This window comes from Drosophila pseudoobscura, chromosome 3 (assembly GCF_009870125.1).
Source record: "Drosophila pseudoobscura strain MV-25-SWS-2005 chromosome 3, UCI_Dpse_MV25, whole genome shotgun sequence".
NCBI classification, from domain to species: domain Eukaryota; kingdom Metazoa; phylum Arthropoda; class Insecta; order Diptera; family Drosophilidae; genus Drosophila; species Drosophila pseudoobscura.
This window is the reverse complement of record NC_046680.1, coordinates 4,310,239-4,325,653: the sequence shown is the minus strand read 5'-3', so window position 1 is coordinate 4,325,653 and position 15,415 is coordinate 4,310,239. Positions and strand designations below refer to the sequence as shown.

General features: G+C 46.9%; 1 protein-coding gene across 1 annotated transcript; it reads right to left on the bottom strand.

Annotated features, from left to right (window-relative positions):
* LOC6898067 (dopamine N-acetyltransferase-like) lies at positions 1–836 on the bottom strand. Its single transcript, XM_002138116.3, has one exon. It carries the CDS (start codon positions 780–782, stop codon positions 108–110), a length of 675 nt encoding a protein of 224 aa, XP_002138152.1. The 5' UTR covers positions 783–836; the 3' UTR covers positions 1–107.
* Positions 837–15,415: the final 14,579 nt, after the last annotated feature.

The window sequence follows — 15,415 nt, the reverse complement described above, 5'->3', positions numbered from 1 at the left end:
AGTAAGCAAGAACACTTATTTATATCGGGCTAACTTTGTTATCATAAAAAATATAACAATTTGCTGTCTTTGTCGTTACAGATTATTGCTTTTATGGCTTGATCGCCTCACAGTTTGATGACCATGATCCGGGCATGCGTATGGGGTGCTGCAGGTGTGAAGATCACTCGTCCCTGATCGTCTTTGTAGTCCGCATAGCACAGAGAATGGATGCACTCCATGCCCAGTGCTTCCTTCTGTCGGGCGGAGTAGTAGCTCGTGCAGTAGGCTACCATCAGGGGGTAGCCCTTCGCCCGACCTACATCCATCAGAGTGGCAGCCAGGCGGGAGCCCAAGCCCTTCCCCCTCATCGAGGCACCCACACTGGTCATGTGGGAGTAGAGCGCCTTGGAGATGCCATAGCGCTCGAACAGGTTCGCCTCGAGCTCGATTTTTGAGAGAAGGCGGCATATTCGTCCCCAAGTATGCTGCTCCATTCCCGCAGCCTCCTTCCGATGCTTCTCCATGTCCTCGGGGTACTGAGGGCCGGCCAGGACATAGCCCACAATGCTCCCACCTTGGTTCTCGTCGGTGGCAATCAGGCAGGTGCCCTCTCTGATCATGGATAGATGATACTCGTCGGATTCTTTCTCATTTTGAAGGTGCACTTGTTCTCCGGTGGAACGGCTCAGGGGTTCATCGGTAAAGAACTGTTCCTGCATGAATAATTTCACCCTAGAATAGTCCTTCTCGGCCATGACGCGTATGCTGATGCCATCCTTCGTGTTCGCTGCCGTTGACATGCTCAATTTCGTTCTCGCGTAGTTCCCGTCGGTTGTTGTTTGTACTGAAATCAGCTGGCGGTCGGGTTCCCTTTATAAACGCTGGCTATCAATTTCCTATGTACTAAAAGCCCGATAATGTGCTTGCACATTATCGTAACTGAAACTGTGGAATCTATAAAGTGTTATTCGGGTCGCTTATCGCTATCTTGCTTATCTTTCCCATACACTTGCTACACAAATAACAATTATTTTGCTTGACAACTTTATGTTTCTCTATTAAATTTGTAACGGGAAAAATGAGTTTTTATTTGCAATATTTGTATACCCGATACTCAAAAAGGGTATATTAGATTTGTGGTGAATGTTGATGTGTGGAACACCCAGAAGGAAACGTTTCCGACTCCACAAAGTATATACATATATTCTTGATCAGCATCAGTAGCCGGGTCAATCGAGCCATGTCTGTCCGTCCCTAAGAGCACCTAGTGCTCAGAGACTGTAAAGGCTAGAGTAAACAAATTTTGTATTCAGAGTCCTGTGAGTCCTGTATCCACTGTTAGAATCGTATTTCAAAATTCCGCGCGGTGGTGGATGTGGATGTGGATGGGTGTATCACCGAGAATAACTCTTCCAACGCAATGTAACTTTCGATAGCTACGAGTACTTCAGATTTTGTATCTTATCCATTATTTCGATGTTACGAAATGACCGTAAACGGACAATCATTGAAAATTCTCGTATCTAATAGATTACCAAATCTGCTTAAAGGTAAGCGGATAAATTGTATGGCAGCAATGATGGTGATGATGACCTTTTCTGTCCCCGCCAGCACTCTTCCAGGGATTAGTGGAACTTGTTATTTTCATATAATGGACCATTATCTAGTAGTTTTTTCTCACGTTTGATCGCCTACCAGTCAAACACTTTCGCTTTTTTCTTGGCTCTGTCTAAGGAATGGCAAAGACAAGGCACACTCTCTGTCGCTCCCCCTTTGCATTGGACTCCCCCCCTCACTGTTTGCATCGCACTTTTTCTATCTCTCTGCCGTTCCAGATGGGTTGTCATTGTCTTTGTTCCGCATTGTCCATCGATTGCCTGATAACACTCGACTAAAGCAGTGAAGTGCAAGTGCAAGTGCAGCTCAGGACAGCAGAGTGGCAGAAAGAGAGGGAGTGTCAGAGAGGGACAGGGAGACAACGGAGCTGCTGGGAGCTGCTGCTCTTGGCCAAGTTTAAAGTGGATTTCCGGTTGGATTTGTTGCGGTTGCGTGTCACTGGCATTGCTCTCGAGCCCGGCACCGTCTATTGACTGCCTTCGCTTTTATGTCTTCCGGCCAACATAAACACTTTACTTGCTGTCTTGCTGTATGTTGGAAGAAAAGCAGATCAAAGCAGGAAAGCAAAGGAAGAGTGGAAAGCAGATTGGGGTGGAGCGGGGCGGAGCGGTGCGGGTGTGCAAAGTTTCGCTGACAGCCCTGGCCGCAGAAAAGAAAAGCCCCGTGACAAATGTCCCTGCGTGTGAGTGCAGCTCCCTCCCCGTGTGAGTTCTCATACGAGCAGGTAAAAGTTGGTAGAACTTTTAAAACTTTCACAGCTAAACGCCTTGCAATTGCTGTAACGTCTATCCAACTGTCGGCCCCCCTTTTCCGGCCCGGCCCGTCCCGACCTTCTCGAGTGCGTGTGCTTGCGAGTGAGAGCCATTATTGCCTTTATTGGCTTAAAGTGTTTGACAATTCATTAAGCTGGGGGAGGGAGCTGGAGCCGATGGCAGCATCGCATTGCCCAAATGCTTTACAGGCGCGTAAATTGCATTTTCGGATGGGGATCAGGCGGAACAGACACGTTAATTTGGCCGGACTCCTTGGGGCTCCTGCTCTTCGATGTGTCAACAAATCGCTGGAATTAAATTGGATTTGCATGAACACTGCTGGGGTTGTGGTGGAGGGAGGGCGGTGGCAATGGCGATGGCGATGGCGATGCCGATGGAGTCTTGTGTACAGATTAAGCCTCAAAGTATGCAACATCAAATTGTGCTTTATTTCGTTCCAGATACGAGTGCTTCTGCTGAGCCAAGCCAAACACAGATGCACACACGTGTCCAAACTATAAAATAATAAACCAAATTTGCTGTTGAGCAAGTTTAAGTGAAAATGTTAAAAGTAAAGTTCTGCTCCGCCCTGAAAATGAAGACAAACATTGTTATCACCTACGAAACAGAGACAGAGACAGAGACAGACACAGTGACGAAGGGGCTCCAAGGGCGGCTGGGTTCTTTCAGAATTTTCCTGTTCGGGGCCGGGGGCGGGGGCATGCGACGTGCAAATAAGCTGAGCAACAGAGCACGGCAAAATATTTATACAAATAGGTTATGCAAACAAACTTAGACAAAGTCACACAAGCAGGAGAGGCAGGGGCAGAGGTGGAGGCGGAAGATGTTGGCCAGGAAGAAGACAAAGTATGCGTCGAGAGGAATGGAGTGGAATGTGAGGAAAGTTGAGGCGAGGCATAAGCATCTCCCAGCACGCACACGACATGAGACCTCGTCCTGGCGCCAGACGACACGCTGCAGGACATAATGAAGTTTGAGCCCGACTCAATGAAATGTCAACAGTGGCGGCATGACGGCCCAATGACGATAGATGGTAATGGCGCTGGATAAAAATGTTGGCAAGAGAAGGTCCCTCCAAAGCGGAGAGTAGAACCGATAGATAAATATCGCATTTCCAAGTGCATCTCAGAGGGGGGTGTCTGGGCTCGCCCTCCCCATCACCCAATAGCCATAAATTAATTATGATATTCATTCGCGCTGGACCGGACGCGAAACTGCAGTTAAAGCTAGACTCTGGCACTTGGGGCATCGATTACTTGGGGCAGGGTTACTCGGAGACACGAGTATGTGTTGGGGGGTGGGCACATAAAACATGCAACCACAAAACATATTACATTTATTATCAATAAATTTTCATTAATTTCGTACAGCAGCTTGGGAAAGACTGAAACTCTCCCTTATATCTCTTTTTCTGCCGCCGACTCTCTATAAACACTATCTCTCTCTCTCTCTCTCTCTCTCTCTCTCTCTCTGTCTATTTCTCTTTCTCTCTACAGACATCTCGTTCTCTGGCACGCTGGTAGCACTTCAGTTATAACGAGCTCTGTGGGTCGTGGCCAGTTGACATAATTTACAATTTTAGTCATAAAAAGCACAAAATACCCACCCTTTCACACACACACGCGACACTCACCCCCACACAAACACCCATATACACCACCAACAATACCACAACAGCCCCAACAGTCCTGTAGTCCTGCAGCCCTTTAAAGTTTTCCCTGTGCTGTGCCAAAGTTATCCGAGAGTGAATCAACAGTAAATTCCGCATCAGGCGGGGCAGGGAAAGCCCTGCGCCCCATCTATAGTATTATTTCATTTTGTTGAATTTTCCAAAACTTGTATCTAACAGCTAATAAATCTGGGGTTGGCCAATCTGCCCAAATGGAATATATGTACATACATACATGCGTACACGGTCAAAAATTGTTATTTTATTTTAATTTCTAATTTTGTTAATATATTTATTATTAATTATTTGATAAGCACCCACCGAGTATAATTAATCACTATTCTGTTCTTAAATATTTCATTAGCCCCTAGTAAAAGGTTTCCTTTGATCCCTTTCTATTCCAATTTGATGTCTCACATTTTTCCATAACCGTAATCGGTTTTTGGCAGTTGATATCCCTCAAAATCAAGCTGAGTTTTTATTGAATAAAAATTGTAAACCGAGACTTTTTGCATTTCCCCATCGTCATTCCGTGCAGAATCAACAGCAGCAGCAGCAGGAGCGGCAACATCAAAAGCATCAGGAGCATCAGCAGAGACGCCATTTTATTTTCTCTTTGTGCCCTGCGCTGTCATTTTTTCCTGCTGGCCTCTTTTCCCTTCCCTTTTTCACTCTTGCGTTCCAGTTGCCGTAGTTGCCGTAGTTGCCGTAGCTGCCGTAGTAGTCGTCCGTCGTTGTGTTGCGTTATAATGCCAACTCATATTGCGCTCGTTATCCTTTTGTGTATCGTCGTGCAACGGAATTGACCCTTTTTGCCGCTGCGTGATGTCACCGGTGGATGGGAGCCAGGGACGGGCAAAGGTAACACGCGGTGATGGAAGCGGACTGCTAAAGTATCAAAAGTGATGGATGACAGGTTAATATGCGGCGACATTTTCATGCTGATGCTGATAAAATTTTCGTTTTCCATGCGGGCACAGGATATAGTCGGATAGTCGGGAGGACGCAAGGGCAAAGGAGGGCGGGGATAGATTGGTGTATGGAGTCGCACCACAACCGGATCAGGGGCATGTCGCCGTTCCTGCTCCCGGCTCTTGTGACATTTTAAATGCGCAGCAGACAAGTTTAATTTTACATAGCCCTGGCAAGCGTTCAAACAAATTAAGCGTAACATTTTCCCTACACCCCCGTCCCATTCTCCGTCTGTCTCTCTTTGTCTTTTGCCTGTCTCTTTCTGTTTGGTTGAGTGAGTGAGTGCGGGAGTGGTGGAGGGGATCGGGGGATCGGGGCAGCAGCTGAAAACAGGAGACAAATGCATTAAATTTTCCTGCACAGCAGTGCGTATGCGTAATGTTTAATTGCCGTCAGCAGCTTCATTAGAAGAGCTGCTAAATAACTGCCAGTCAACCAAGACTACACCTCTCCCTATCCCACCAGCTGCAGCCCAGGAAACAACCCCCGAGCTCATCTGCATGCTGTTTGAATGTGCAACACGAAATGGCTAACTGACTGACTGGCAGTTAGGATTCTTTCCAGCTGCCACACTGCCTCTCGCTGCCTCTCCATGCTGCATGAAAGGGCGTGCGACTCAACGAGCGCCATGCGAATGCTTTGGAAAAACTTCCGCTCCATTAGTCTGCCTGTTTCCGGCAGCGTTTTCCTAGCACAATTTACGCAAATTGATGTCATCACAGGCAGACCAGGCCAGACCCATCTCCTTCTCCATCTCACATCCCATCCCCAGTCCCCCGCAGCAATCCCAGCTCGCAGTCAGGGCACTCGCAGCGTGCGTAACTCGGCAAATGAAGTGAATGAATGAGTGCATGTTGCAGGCCGGATGGCTAGACATTTTGGGGTCAATGCGGGCAGCAAAGCGGTGACATGGCAGGGCGGGGCTTTGGTCGGGACCCACCGAGATGTGTTGACACATTCCACACAGAGGGAAGGGTCGATCTGTGGCCAGGGGCAGTTACTGCTCTACTGCATTCTGCTCATTTACCGCCACGCTCTGGGCGTTCCCCCTGAGAGCGAGATTGAGAGTTCCCTTGAACACCTGGTATTAGTTCAACCTCCGTGCCAACCCTCTCCTATAATTTAACCTGATTCACATACAGTACTCAAAAAAGGCAGCCTCAAATCTGATGTTGATGATGAGAACAACTTCATTCTCGAGCGGCAAAAGAGCAACATCAGGCCAAGCGACTCCGCCAGACAAAAACTTTCCCCACACATCCAGCGAGAACTTGAGCAATGCAAACAAACACAAGCATACGACAGAAGGACTAACTGGCAGACGGATTCAGCCAGACAAGAGGCAGCGGCACCTCTGGCAGCAGGAAGGCGAACGGGATGGGGAAGTACAGGAAGAGCTCGACTCGAGTCGACTCCGCTCCCGACTCGGCTAAGCCTGGGCTCAGCCTCAACACGACTTGAAGTGAGTTTCGAAAGTCAAGTGCGTGTCGCTCTTGGCAATCCCAAAGTTTGTCATCCTATACCTTCCCCGCCCGTCACCCACTCCAATCCTTCCCACCCCACCATGTGTGTGTCTGTTGATTTATAAATATTTACCTGGCACCGCTAACGGCGGGAGCCACTCACTTAATAAACTTTAAGAGAAGATGAAGCCAACAAATGTCGAATGAATTGGCATTCGCTGCGAATTTGTGGTGGAGGGAGGGGGGATCGAAATCGATCTAACGATAGTCGGAGGCCAAAGCCATTTACATAACTCCATTGACAGTTGCAATTTAATTCAGGGTAATTATTAATTAGCCTATGACCCCGTCTATGCCACGTAATTCCAATATGAAAGCAAACATTGGCCACTCAGATGTGGTTCAAAAACAAGCGATTTGTTGACAGCATAAAGGCCAGCTCGATATGAGACAAGCTTTATTATGGTGTCTGACATTGAACAAAATTTACTGTACATATATCCTTGAGTACTTTATCTGAAATAGTATAATGTCCCGATTTTGTACTGAACTCAGAACCCATGCACTCGAAAAAGATATATTTTTTTAAGTTCTAAAACTGCTTTACGGGGTCTTTTTGGTAATTCAACCGCATTAAATTTTACTCCTGTTTGTTTTGAAATTTGTTTTTTTTTTTGCGATGATGTGGTAAGAATATATTATACATACAAATTTCCATGGATTCTCTCTTAGTTTAGGGTTAACCGCAAGATAAATAAAAATAACTGAATAAATTGAACATTTTAGGTATAGTACACTACGCTTTCTGCTTCAAACAGGGAGAATCAAATCAAATCTGCAATAATTTCCAAAGTTATAGTCCACTGCTTGCTTTTGCAACACATCATATTTTTCGCCTGCCCCGCCACGCTGTCGTCGCGCACTACAGGGTATATTTCGTGGAAAGTTCCCGCAAAGCCCTGACAGCTCCAGTTGCAGCAAACCTAAATGGAAACGGAAAATTAGCAGTAGCCAGTGGCTGAAACTGAAAATAAAACTGGAGCTGAAACTGAAACTGGCCCTATCCTGGCCTTTGCTGAGCGCGAGCTTGATGCCAGGTTCATTTCGCAGTGTGGAAATCTCTGTCCTGGCCCGGCACTCTTTTGGCTGTCTTCTCGGGGAGTGGAGTTCATAAACCAAATTGCATTTCACTGCCGCAGGTAAAGATAGAAGCGTGGAGGCAGCAGCGTGAATTTGCAGACACTTGCGAATGGGAAAGTTGCTAAAGTTTTAGCCGCATAATCTGCCCTGGCAATGCCATAAATATTCAATGGCTTTGTGTCTGTCTCTCTCATTGTGTTTGTGTGTGTGTGTGCATGGGAAGCAGGTTAGTGGTTTTTCCGGAGGAACCAGCTCTGAGCACTGCCATCGATCTATTAAAGAGCTCAGCGGATTCCGGAAAGACTTGGTTATTAAGGATGCCGCCTGCAGAGTTCATTATTTGCTTCTAAATCTAAGCTTCTCTCCCTCGCTCTCACTCTCTCCCGCTCTCAGCATGCTCATACTGACACCGACACTCCCGTATGCTCAGTCGTGTGTGCAAGCCATCGATTAAGCCGATGCGACGGGCATACGCTAACGGGCATACCTGGCGTATGAGCAATGCTCTTAGCTCGTTCCCCCTCGCTGGTATTTCCCCCTTGATATTTGCCTTCAGTTTGGGTTTGTTTTCTATTTGTTCGATATCTCCGACGTCTCCTGGGGCAGGGCAGCACTTTCAATTGAGAGACAACAGCAACACCTGAAGGAATGCCGCTGGTGCCCGTGCACCCGACTCTAAGCTGGGCAGCTGTATGCCATGCATGCTCCAGGACTATGCACCATTCTACAGAGCTGCAGCTTAGCCCCAGCAGAGTATCGTTCGCTGCTGCAATTGCCGGCTGGAGAGATGGCCCGTATGTCTGGTCCTGGCCTGGTCTGGACGGACACCACCCCCAAGGCCCCTGAACTGCAATAAACAAGCGGAAACAGGAAAGAGAAGGACAATGAGAGAGAGAGAGAGAGAGAGAGAGAGAGAGCGAGAGAGAGAGAGACAGGGAGAGACAGGAGGGATAGGGGAACAAACAAAAGTGCACAATTCCCGGTCGATTACAAGTTGGGGCCAAAGTGTTGGCATCTCTAGGTGGGGCAGAAGTCTTTGCAGAACTCTGAAGTTTGATTCTTGGCAAACATTTAACATTTACCGCAAGTGCAGCTCCAACTGCCACTGCCACTGTTACAGCCATCGCTACAGCCACTGCTACAGCCACAGCCCTGGCCACAGCCACAGGAAAGTTTCTGTGGCATTGTTTTTAATTTATCTAAATTGAAAAGTGCAACAAATCGCGCAACTTAGGCACTGTCCTTGCCACACCACTCCTCCCCTCCCCACTCCTCTCGACGGAGTGACCAGCAAGAAGATAGCAACAGCCAAGTGCCAGACACGACAGCGGGGCAGATAGATATCAAGAAGGGCCCAGAACAAGTGGCCAGAGGAAGGGGCAGTGGGCAGTGGCAGGTAGACTTTGGGACAGAGTGGGAGGCAGACAGACGCCAGAGCGTAAAGAGCAAGACATTTGCTGAAATAAAATTTCAATTTGCTTGAATTTCATTTGTGTCTGCTTGTGTCTGTATCTGTATCTGTATCTGCATCTGTGTGTTCTCGTCTCCTGCCATTGTACGTGAGGGTATCTGTGTGTGTATGTGTGTTGGTCCCTGCTTTATCGCCTTGCCAGTTAACGTCAGCTTGGTTCACCGTTATGCTTGGCTGCGTGCGCGCTGCGTTGCGCCTTCAGGCCACAGCAGCCACTCGAACTTGTCGGCGCTGGCTGCTGCCAACTATATCTGTGTGGCATGTGTGTGTGCGAGTGAGCAATCCTCTGGGGGTGTGTATGTCCTGGCAGAAGGAGCAGGAGCAGACCAAAGCTGTAGCCGGAGCAGAAGCAGAAGTATTCCCGCTGGTGACGTTTGTTGATGGTTTCCAGGTGAATGCACGAATTGCGTTTTCGTATTAAATAATAAATGAATGTTGGATTGTTTTTTTTTTTTTGCTGCTCCTTGCTCCTTGGTCGTTCTTCTCCCCAGCTCCTTGGCGGAGAGAGCCTTGCCTGACTCGGAGCTCTGCTTGCCGTAATTCCAGCTGCCTTTCGCTGATTGCTGTCGCTTGGTCTTGGCTCTGGCTCTGGTTACGGCTCTGGACATTTAATGTGTATTTTGCTTATTCCTTAAGTGCCAATGGTTTGTTTATTAAAGCGTCCCCAATGTCACCACAGGGAATTCTCCACAGTTATTGGTTCCACGCCTCGCCCCTACCTCTTCCGATCTCTCATTGTTCATAATTAAAGGCAACGATATGTGTGTGTGCGTGGTGCAGAGAGCCAGCTAAGAGCAGGCATTCGTTGAAAGATTAACCCCATAGAGTATGTGGCACGGACAACTGAGTGGGACTTAATTACCCGCCAGGAAGTGGCCATGGAACGGATTCGTCAAAGGCCTTCCCTCGTCTTATCGACAGTTCTTGAGCATCACATACAGCATACAGCATATATGTATATACAGATTATTTAACCAGTTTCGGAAAATGTGTACGGATGATTGATGTGCCGAAAGAAGGCGTAGACATCTTCGGTCCAATATTTCTCCAAGAATACATATACTGGAATCCTTTCCATAGGAAATCCTTTCTTCGTCACGAGAAGCTTGTATATCTGGGATCCTGGTGTCGATGCTAAAAACGTTTCGTCTGGTGCGAAAGTTGAATCAAAATCAGATTTTGGCCAGAATTTCGGATGAGCATTCGCTTAAGTTATCTGAGATGTTACAAGGATTTAGGAGCTGATTTCATTTCCGAAATTTGAGCTTGGAGTGTGAGTATGAGTGCATTGATTCAATTAAGTCGTTTTGAACTTGGTTCGAATGAAGTTTTAGTATAATCGCCTGATTTCTTCAGAAAACGATAAAATAATGCAATTGCCATTTCATTAAATTTAATGTTCGTCAACTGGAGCTTTGATGAGTTTGAAAACTGACCAAATTCCTCGAACGCAGTTCTTCCTGTGGACCTGCAGGACTCATTAATCAGAATTTAATCAGCTGTGGTGCATGTGGTATAATATTCAATTGCAACTTAATATTGAAAATACTACAAAAATTGCAATAGCACCACCAGCAATAAAAACATCCGTTTTAACACTAAACCAATTTTAACGGCCCCGCGAGAGGCGCGCCTGAAAGCCCGCTAATTGCTTGACCATAAATGCTGTATCCATCAGATATGTTTGCCCGTGGGGCAGGCCCCAAGGGCAATATCCTGCTCTCTCCGTGCGGATGACACTATTGAGTTTTGGTAAATACTTTTGCGATTGCACGGCAAAGAGCAATTAATTAATTCCGCAACCACAAAACGCAATGTAAATGTTTAAATATCGCAGCTTGATGAAATTATTTTGCAAACAAACCCAAGGGGGAAAGTGCGGGCAAATGGGCGAATGGCGAATGGAATGGAAAATGAAAAACTATCAACAATTTAATTTCATTTTTGCACACATTCAATTTGCAATTTACTCTGCCAGAAAGAATGAAACTAGCAGCAGCAGCAGCCGGAGTCGGAGTCGGGTAGCGTTTGTGCAACGTTTGCTGCTAATTTGAAAATGATTCGCAATCACACACGCACACCAGCCAATACCAACACGAACACACACAGACGCACACCCGGAGAGCGCTAGTCGCCAAAGGATATGGATTTACACGGATTTGGATGCGGTAGCGGTAGCGGTAGCGGACTTTCCTCTACTCCTCCACCTTGGACCCGCTGTCAGTTGGTTCACGCTTCCATGCACATATTTTATTCTATTTTATTTCATATACATATATATATACATATGTATATATGCACATGTACAGCACTTTCATTGAGTCCTCTCCTCTGATCAGGTGCACTCGCAGAACAATACAATAGACCATTATATGTGCAGTTCTCTGGCCGCAAGGGACTTGACTTTCCTCCGCGCAGGATTAGTCGTGTACGAGCTTTCGCGTGCTGATGAGTTGGTGATACGAGCCCTTATCAGTTCTCCGTCCAGTTGTCTTTTAATGCACACGGGGCGCGAGAATGATAAGGGTACGAATGCACCGGTCGACCCGGAGTCCCCGGGCCGACCCCGCACGCCGCTTGCCACACTTTTCCACTTGCCACTTTATGCTTGCAATGTACTCACCAATACTCAACCAATCGATGGTGTCTCCCCCAGCTGTCCATCAATCATCCTGGTGGGCATCTCTGGCCTGGATCTCTGCAAAAGTGTGCAACGAAAATTGGTTAAATGGCCGACAAAATATTTGCTGCCCTGTAGCGGGAGGCATGTAGCTGTTAATGTTTTGGGCCACACAGCAGCTGGGCGGACAAACACTAATTCGTAAATGAAAGCCCAGACGGGGCGAACAGAGCCTAGCCACGGGCCGAAATCAGAGCTTGAGCGAGGCATTTTTTGTTTTCGGCTGCCAGCTCGTGTGCATAATTCATTTGCATATCGCCTGTGTATGTATGCATGTCTGGGTGTAGGTGTGTGCATCAGATATGCATCATATACTCGTATATTCCATGAGCATGTTTATATATACAGCACATACGAGTATAAATAATTCAACAATGAACCAACTGGGAGGAGCTCCAGAAGAGCCTCTTCTCCGGCAGCCGCCTTTGTCCAAAGCGCTTTCCGCTTTGCATCGCAAATGTATGCCTCTTGTGAGGCAGCTGCCTCGTGCCTCGCACCTCATACCTCCCAACAAACCCTGCTTCAAACATTTTTCAATCGCTTTCAGTCAAAAGTTTTTGGCATCGCTAATTGATTTACTCTCCAGTTCGAGTGTGGAGTGCGGAGTGTTCTAGGCCTCTCTGTGAGTGATCCCAAATTGTTCCATTTGAACGGATTTTGATAGTTAGCGATAGTTTAAGCGTTTTGGGCTTTCTTTTTCAAGTGATTTAAAAAAAAAAGTACCAAAAGCAGGATTTGCATACCCCAGCTTATTTCCAAATCAAGTCTCATGTTAAAGATTTTCAGGAAGAAAGAGAGAGAATTGGCTCTGAAATTAGCTCCGTCTCCGTCTCCGTCTCTGGTAATATAATGCCTTTGATATTGCAGATATAAACTAACACAGCACTGACTTCTGGGTTCAGGGTTCAGGGTTCACCTTCTATGCCGTTCACGTTTGACTATTTCCCTGTGTCTGTGTTATGAATTTCGAAATGGAATTTGCTGTGCCTGTTGTTGCTGTTGGCTATAAATCAAAACTATGCAACAAAACGCGGAGTCTTGCTGGAGTTTCTGCCCTGCAGCCAGACCCTCTTCTTCCCCTGTCGTGGTGCCGCTGCCATGCCAAAGAGGATGCCAGAGGACTTATCTGAGCGCCGTAAAACGTTTCCATGTACGTTATAGCCGAGCCAAGCTCCGAGCCACCCAGCCAGCCAGCCAGCCATCTGGCTTACCTCCGAACAGAGGGTCTGCCACACTCTCTTTTTTCACTGTTGCACTTTTAAGGTTATAAATTCTACCACACACATGCACACAGGCCCCGAGAGAGAGAGAGTAGTGCCACATAAAACCGGACACATGCTTTTAATCTTCGGCACAAACATGCTCACAGCTCGCTGATGCATGGCAAGAAGCTCCTCCGAAGCTGAATCCTGCTCCCACTCCAGCTCGAGCTCCTCCGGGAAACACCAGCCCTGACATGCATAAAATCTTCCGGCGGAAGTTAAAGGGCTTTCCAGCTAACGGCTTAGCAGCAGCAACTGCTAGTCACCAAACTGAGACCGAAACGCTTCTGTCGTTTTCAATTAGCGCTTTGCTCGTACTTTCAGCCGGTCAAATATTCAATTTTTGCTTAGTGTTGAAATTTTGCAGGAAAAGTGTGACAGGGGGAGCGGAGGAGCACAGAGTTTTGAGGGCATAAATGTCGCTTATCGGCTTTTATGCGCATTTTATGGGACACGACCCTGCAGTGGGGCCCATGATGGCGGCGTTGGGCCTAGGACTGGGGCTGGGGCTGGGGCTGGGGCGGGAGAGGCCATTGTTTGCATCTGGGTCGTGTGGCTGTGGCTGTGGCTGGGCAGCCGCTTTGGCTAACCAATAATGGCAATTGGCCCAGGCCAGCAGGATGCTGCTATCGCTCCGGGCCATGCCATAGTGTTCCATGACACGCACGGTATTGTTGTTGCTGTTGCTTTTGCTGCTGCTGGTGTGGCACCTACTGCGTTATCGGGCCTTCTGATGGCAGCGCAGGTGCTTTAACTTTTCAAACATGTTGACCAGAGCACTCTCACAGAGAGACACACAGAGAGGTAGAGAGAGAGAGAGAGGAGGAGATCGTGGAGGCGTCCGTATTCATGGGGCTGTGACATCGAACACTGGCTTTTTATGCGCTTCCGAGGCGGAATTCTAACTGTTAGTTCGCCTGCCACTTCTGCCCCACTCTGTAGCAGCAGACTTTCTGGCTGAGGTTTGTGACAGAGCCAGTGGCGGAGGCAGAAACGACCATTTAGCGCCAACGTTATGAATATTGAAACAATTTTACGCCTGCCATTTTGCATTTTGAATAGATTCCTCCTCCTGCGCCTCATAAATGTGCGGTTTGGCTTTGTGGCGTGCGTTTTTTCCAAACAACTTTTCCCAGAATGAAGTGCGGAGTGGAGTGGAGGTTGATATGGTAAATAAAAAGGGGTTTGATTAAATAGATGCGTTACGGGGGGAAGGGGTCATGTACCCAAAGAGAAGGGATATTTTAAAACTTTTAAAAAAATACTCACACTGAAGGGAACAAACAATATCTATCCCTTATTTTACCCTTTTAGAAAATATGTCCAATTTGTCTAGCCTTTCATGGATTTCTTTTGAATAGGTTTCGAAAGAAAAGTTTGCTCATTCGATCTATGGAAATTAGCTAAATGGATCCAATCAAGAAGCTTGAATCTATTTGCATTTTAACATGCAGGTAAAAGTGGCATATTTTTCTGCAATCGAATTCCAATAAAAAAAGAAACATGAAGCAGATGGAGTGATGGAAATGGAAATTAAAATACTCGGAAAATCCAACTAAAAACGAGTAAGATTATATGTTCAAATCAATTGGCAACTTTTGTTATCGATGATGTCGTTGTCGTTGTTGTTGCTGTTGTTGTTGTTGTTGGCTAGGTCATAAGTGCGTAGGCCAAAACGGACATGGCCTGTTGACATCTCCACACACAGGCACACACACACAGGCACACAGATGGGTTCTTATATGAATAGGTAATTGTGTGTGAGTATGCAAATGTGTTCGCTCGTTCGTTGGTTCGTTCGTTCGGTCGCATTTGAAATGAATTTGGCATGCAAATACTCGGTACCGACAACGGCACAAAATCGTTCCGAATGGCTCGAAATGTGGAAATCAGAACAATCAAGTGAAGCGTTTAGCCCCGGCCACAGAGCTAGGAGTAGAATGGAATGGAATGGAATGGAATAGAATGGCCATTCGACTAAACACACACACCCGGTGGGAGGAGAGTGGCCAGGGGGCGGGGGGAGACGGGGCGAGGCGAGGCAAATGTCATAAATATAAAATCAAATGCAAATTGGAAATGCAGACACAGGGACAGCTACAGATCCTGCAGATACGTATAGTACATATCGAGCTACAGATACATTTTGGCTCAACCGAATCGGAAACGATTTACAAAACATTCCAATTTGTGGCACAAAGAGAGCCATCGATAGAGATGCAGCAGGGAGTGCGGAGTGCGGAGTGCGGAGGAATAGTTGCATTTAATTAGCAACAAGAGAAGGAGCAACAATGGTGGCTGGGAGATGGAGGATGGGATCGGAATTTGTTTATGGACAGCTATTAACATTTTCCAATTACACAAAACGCTCATAAATTATGCCATG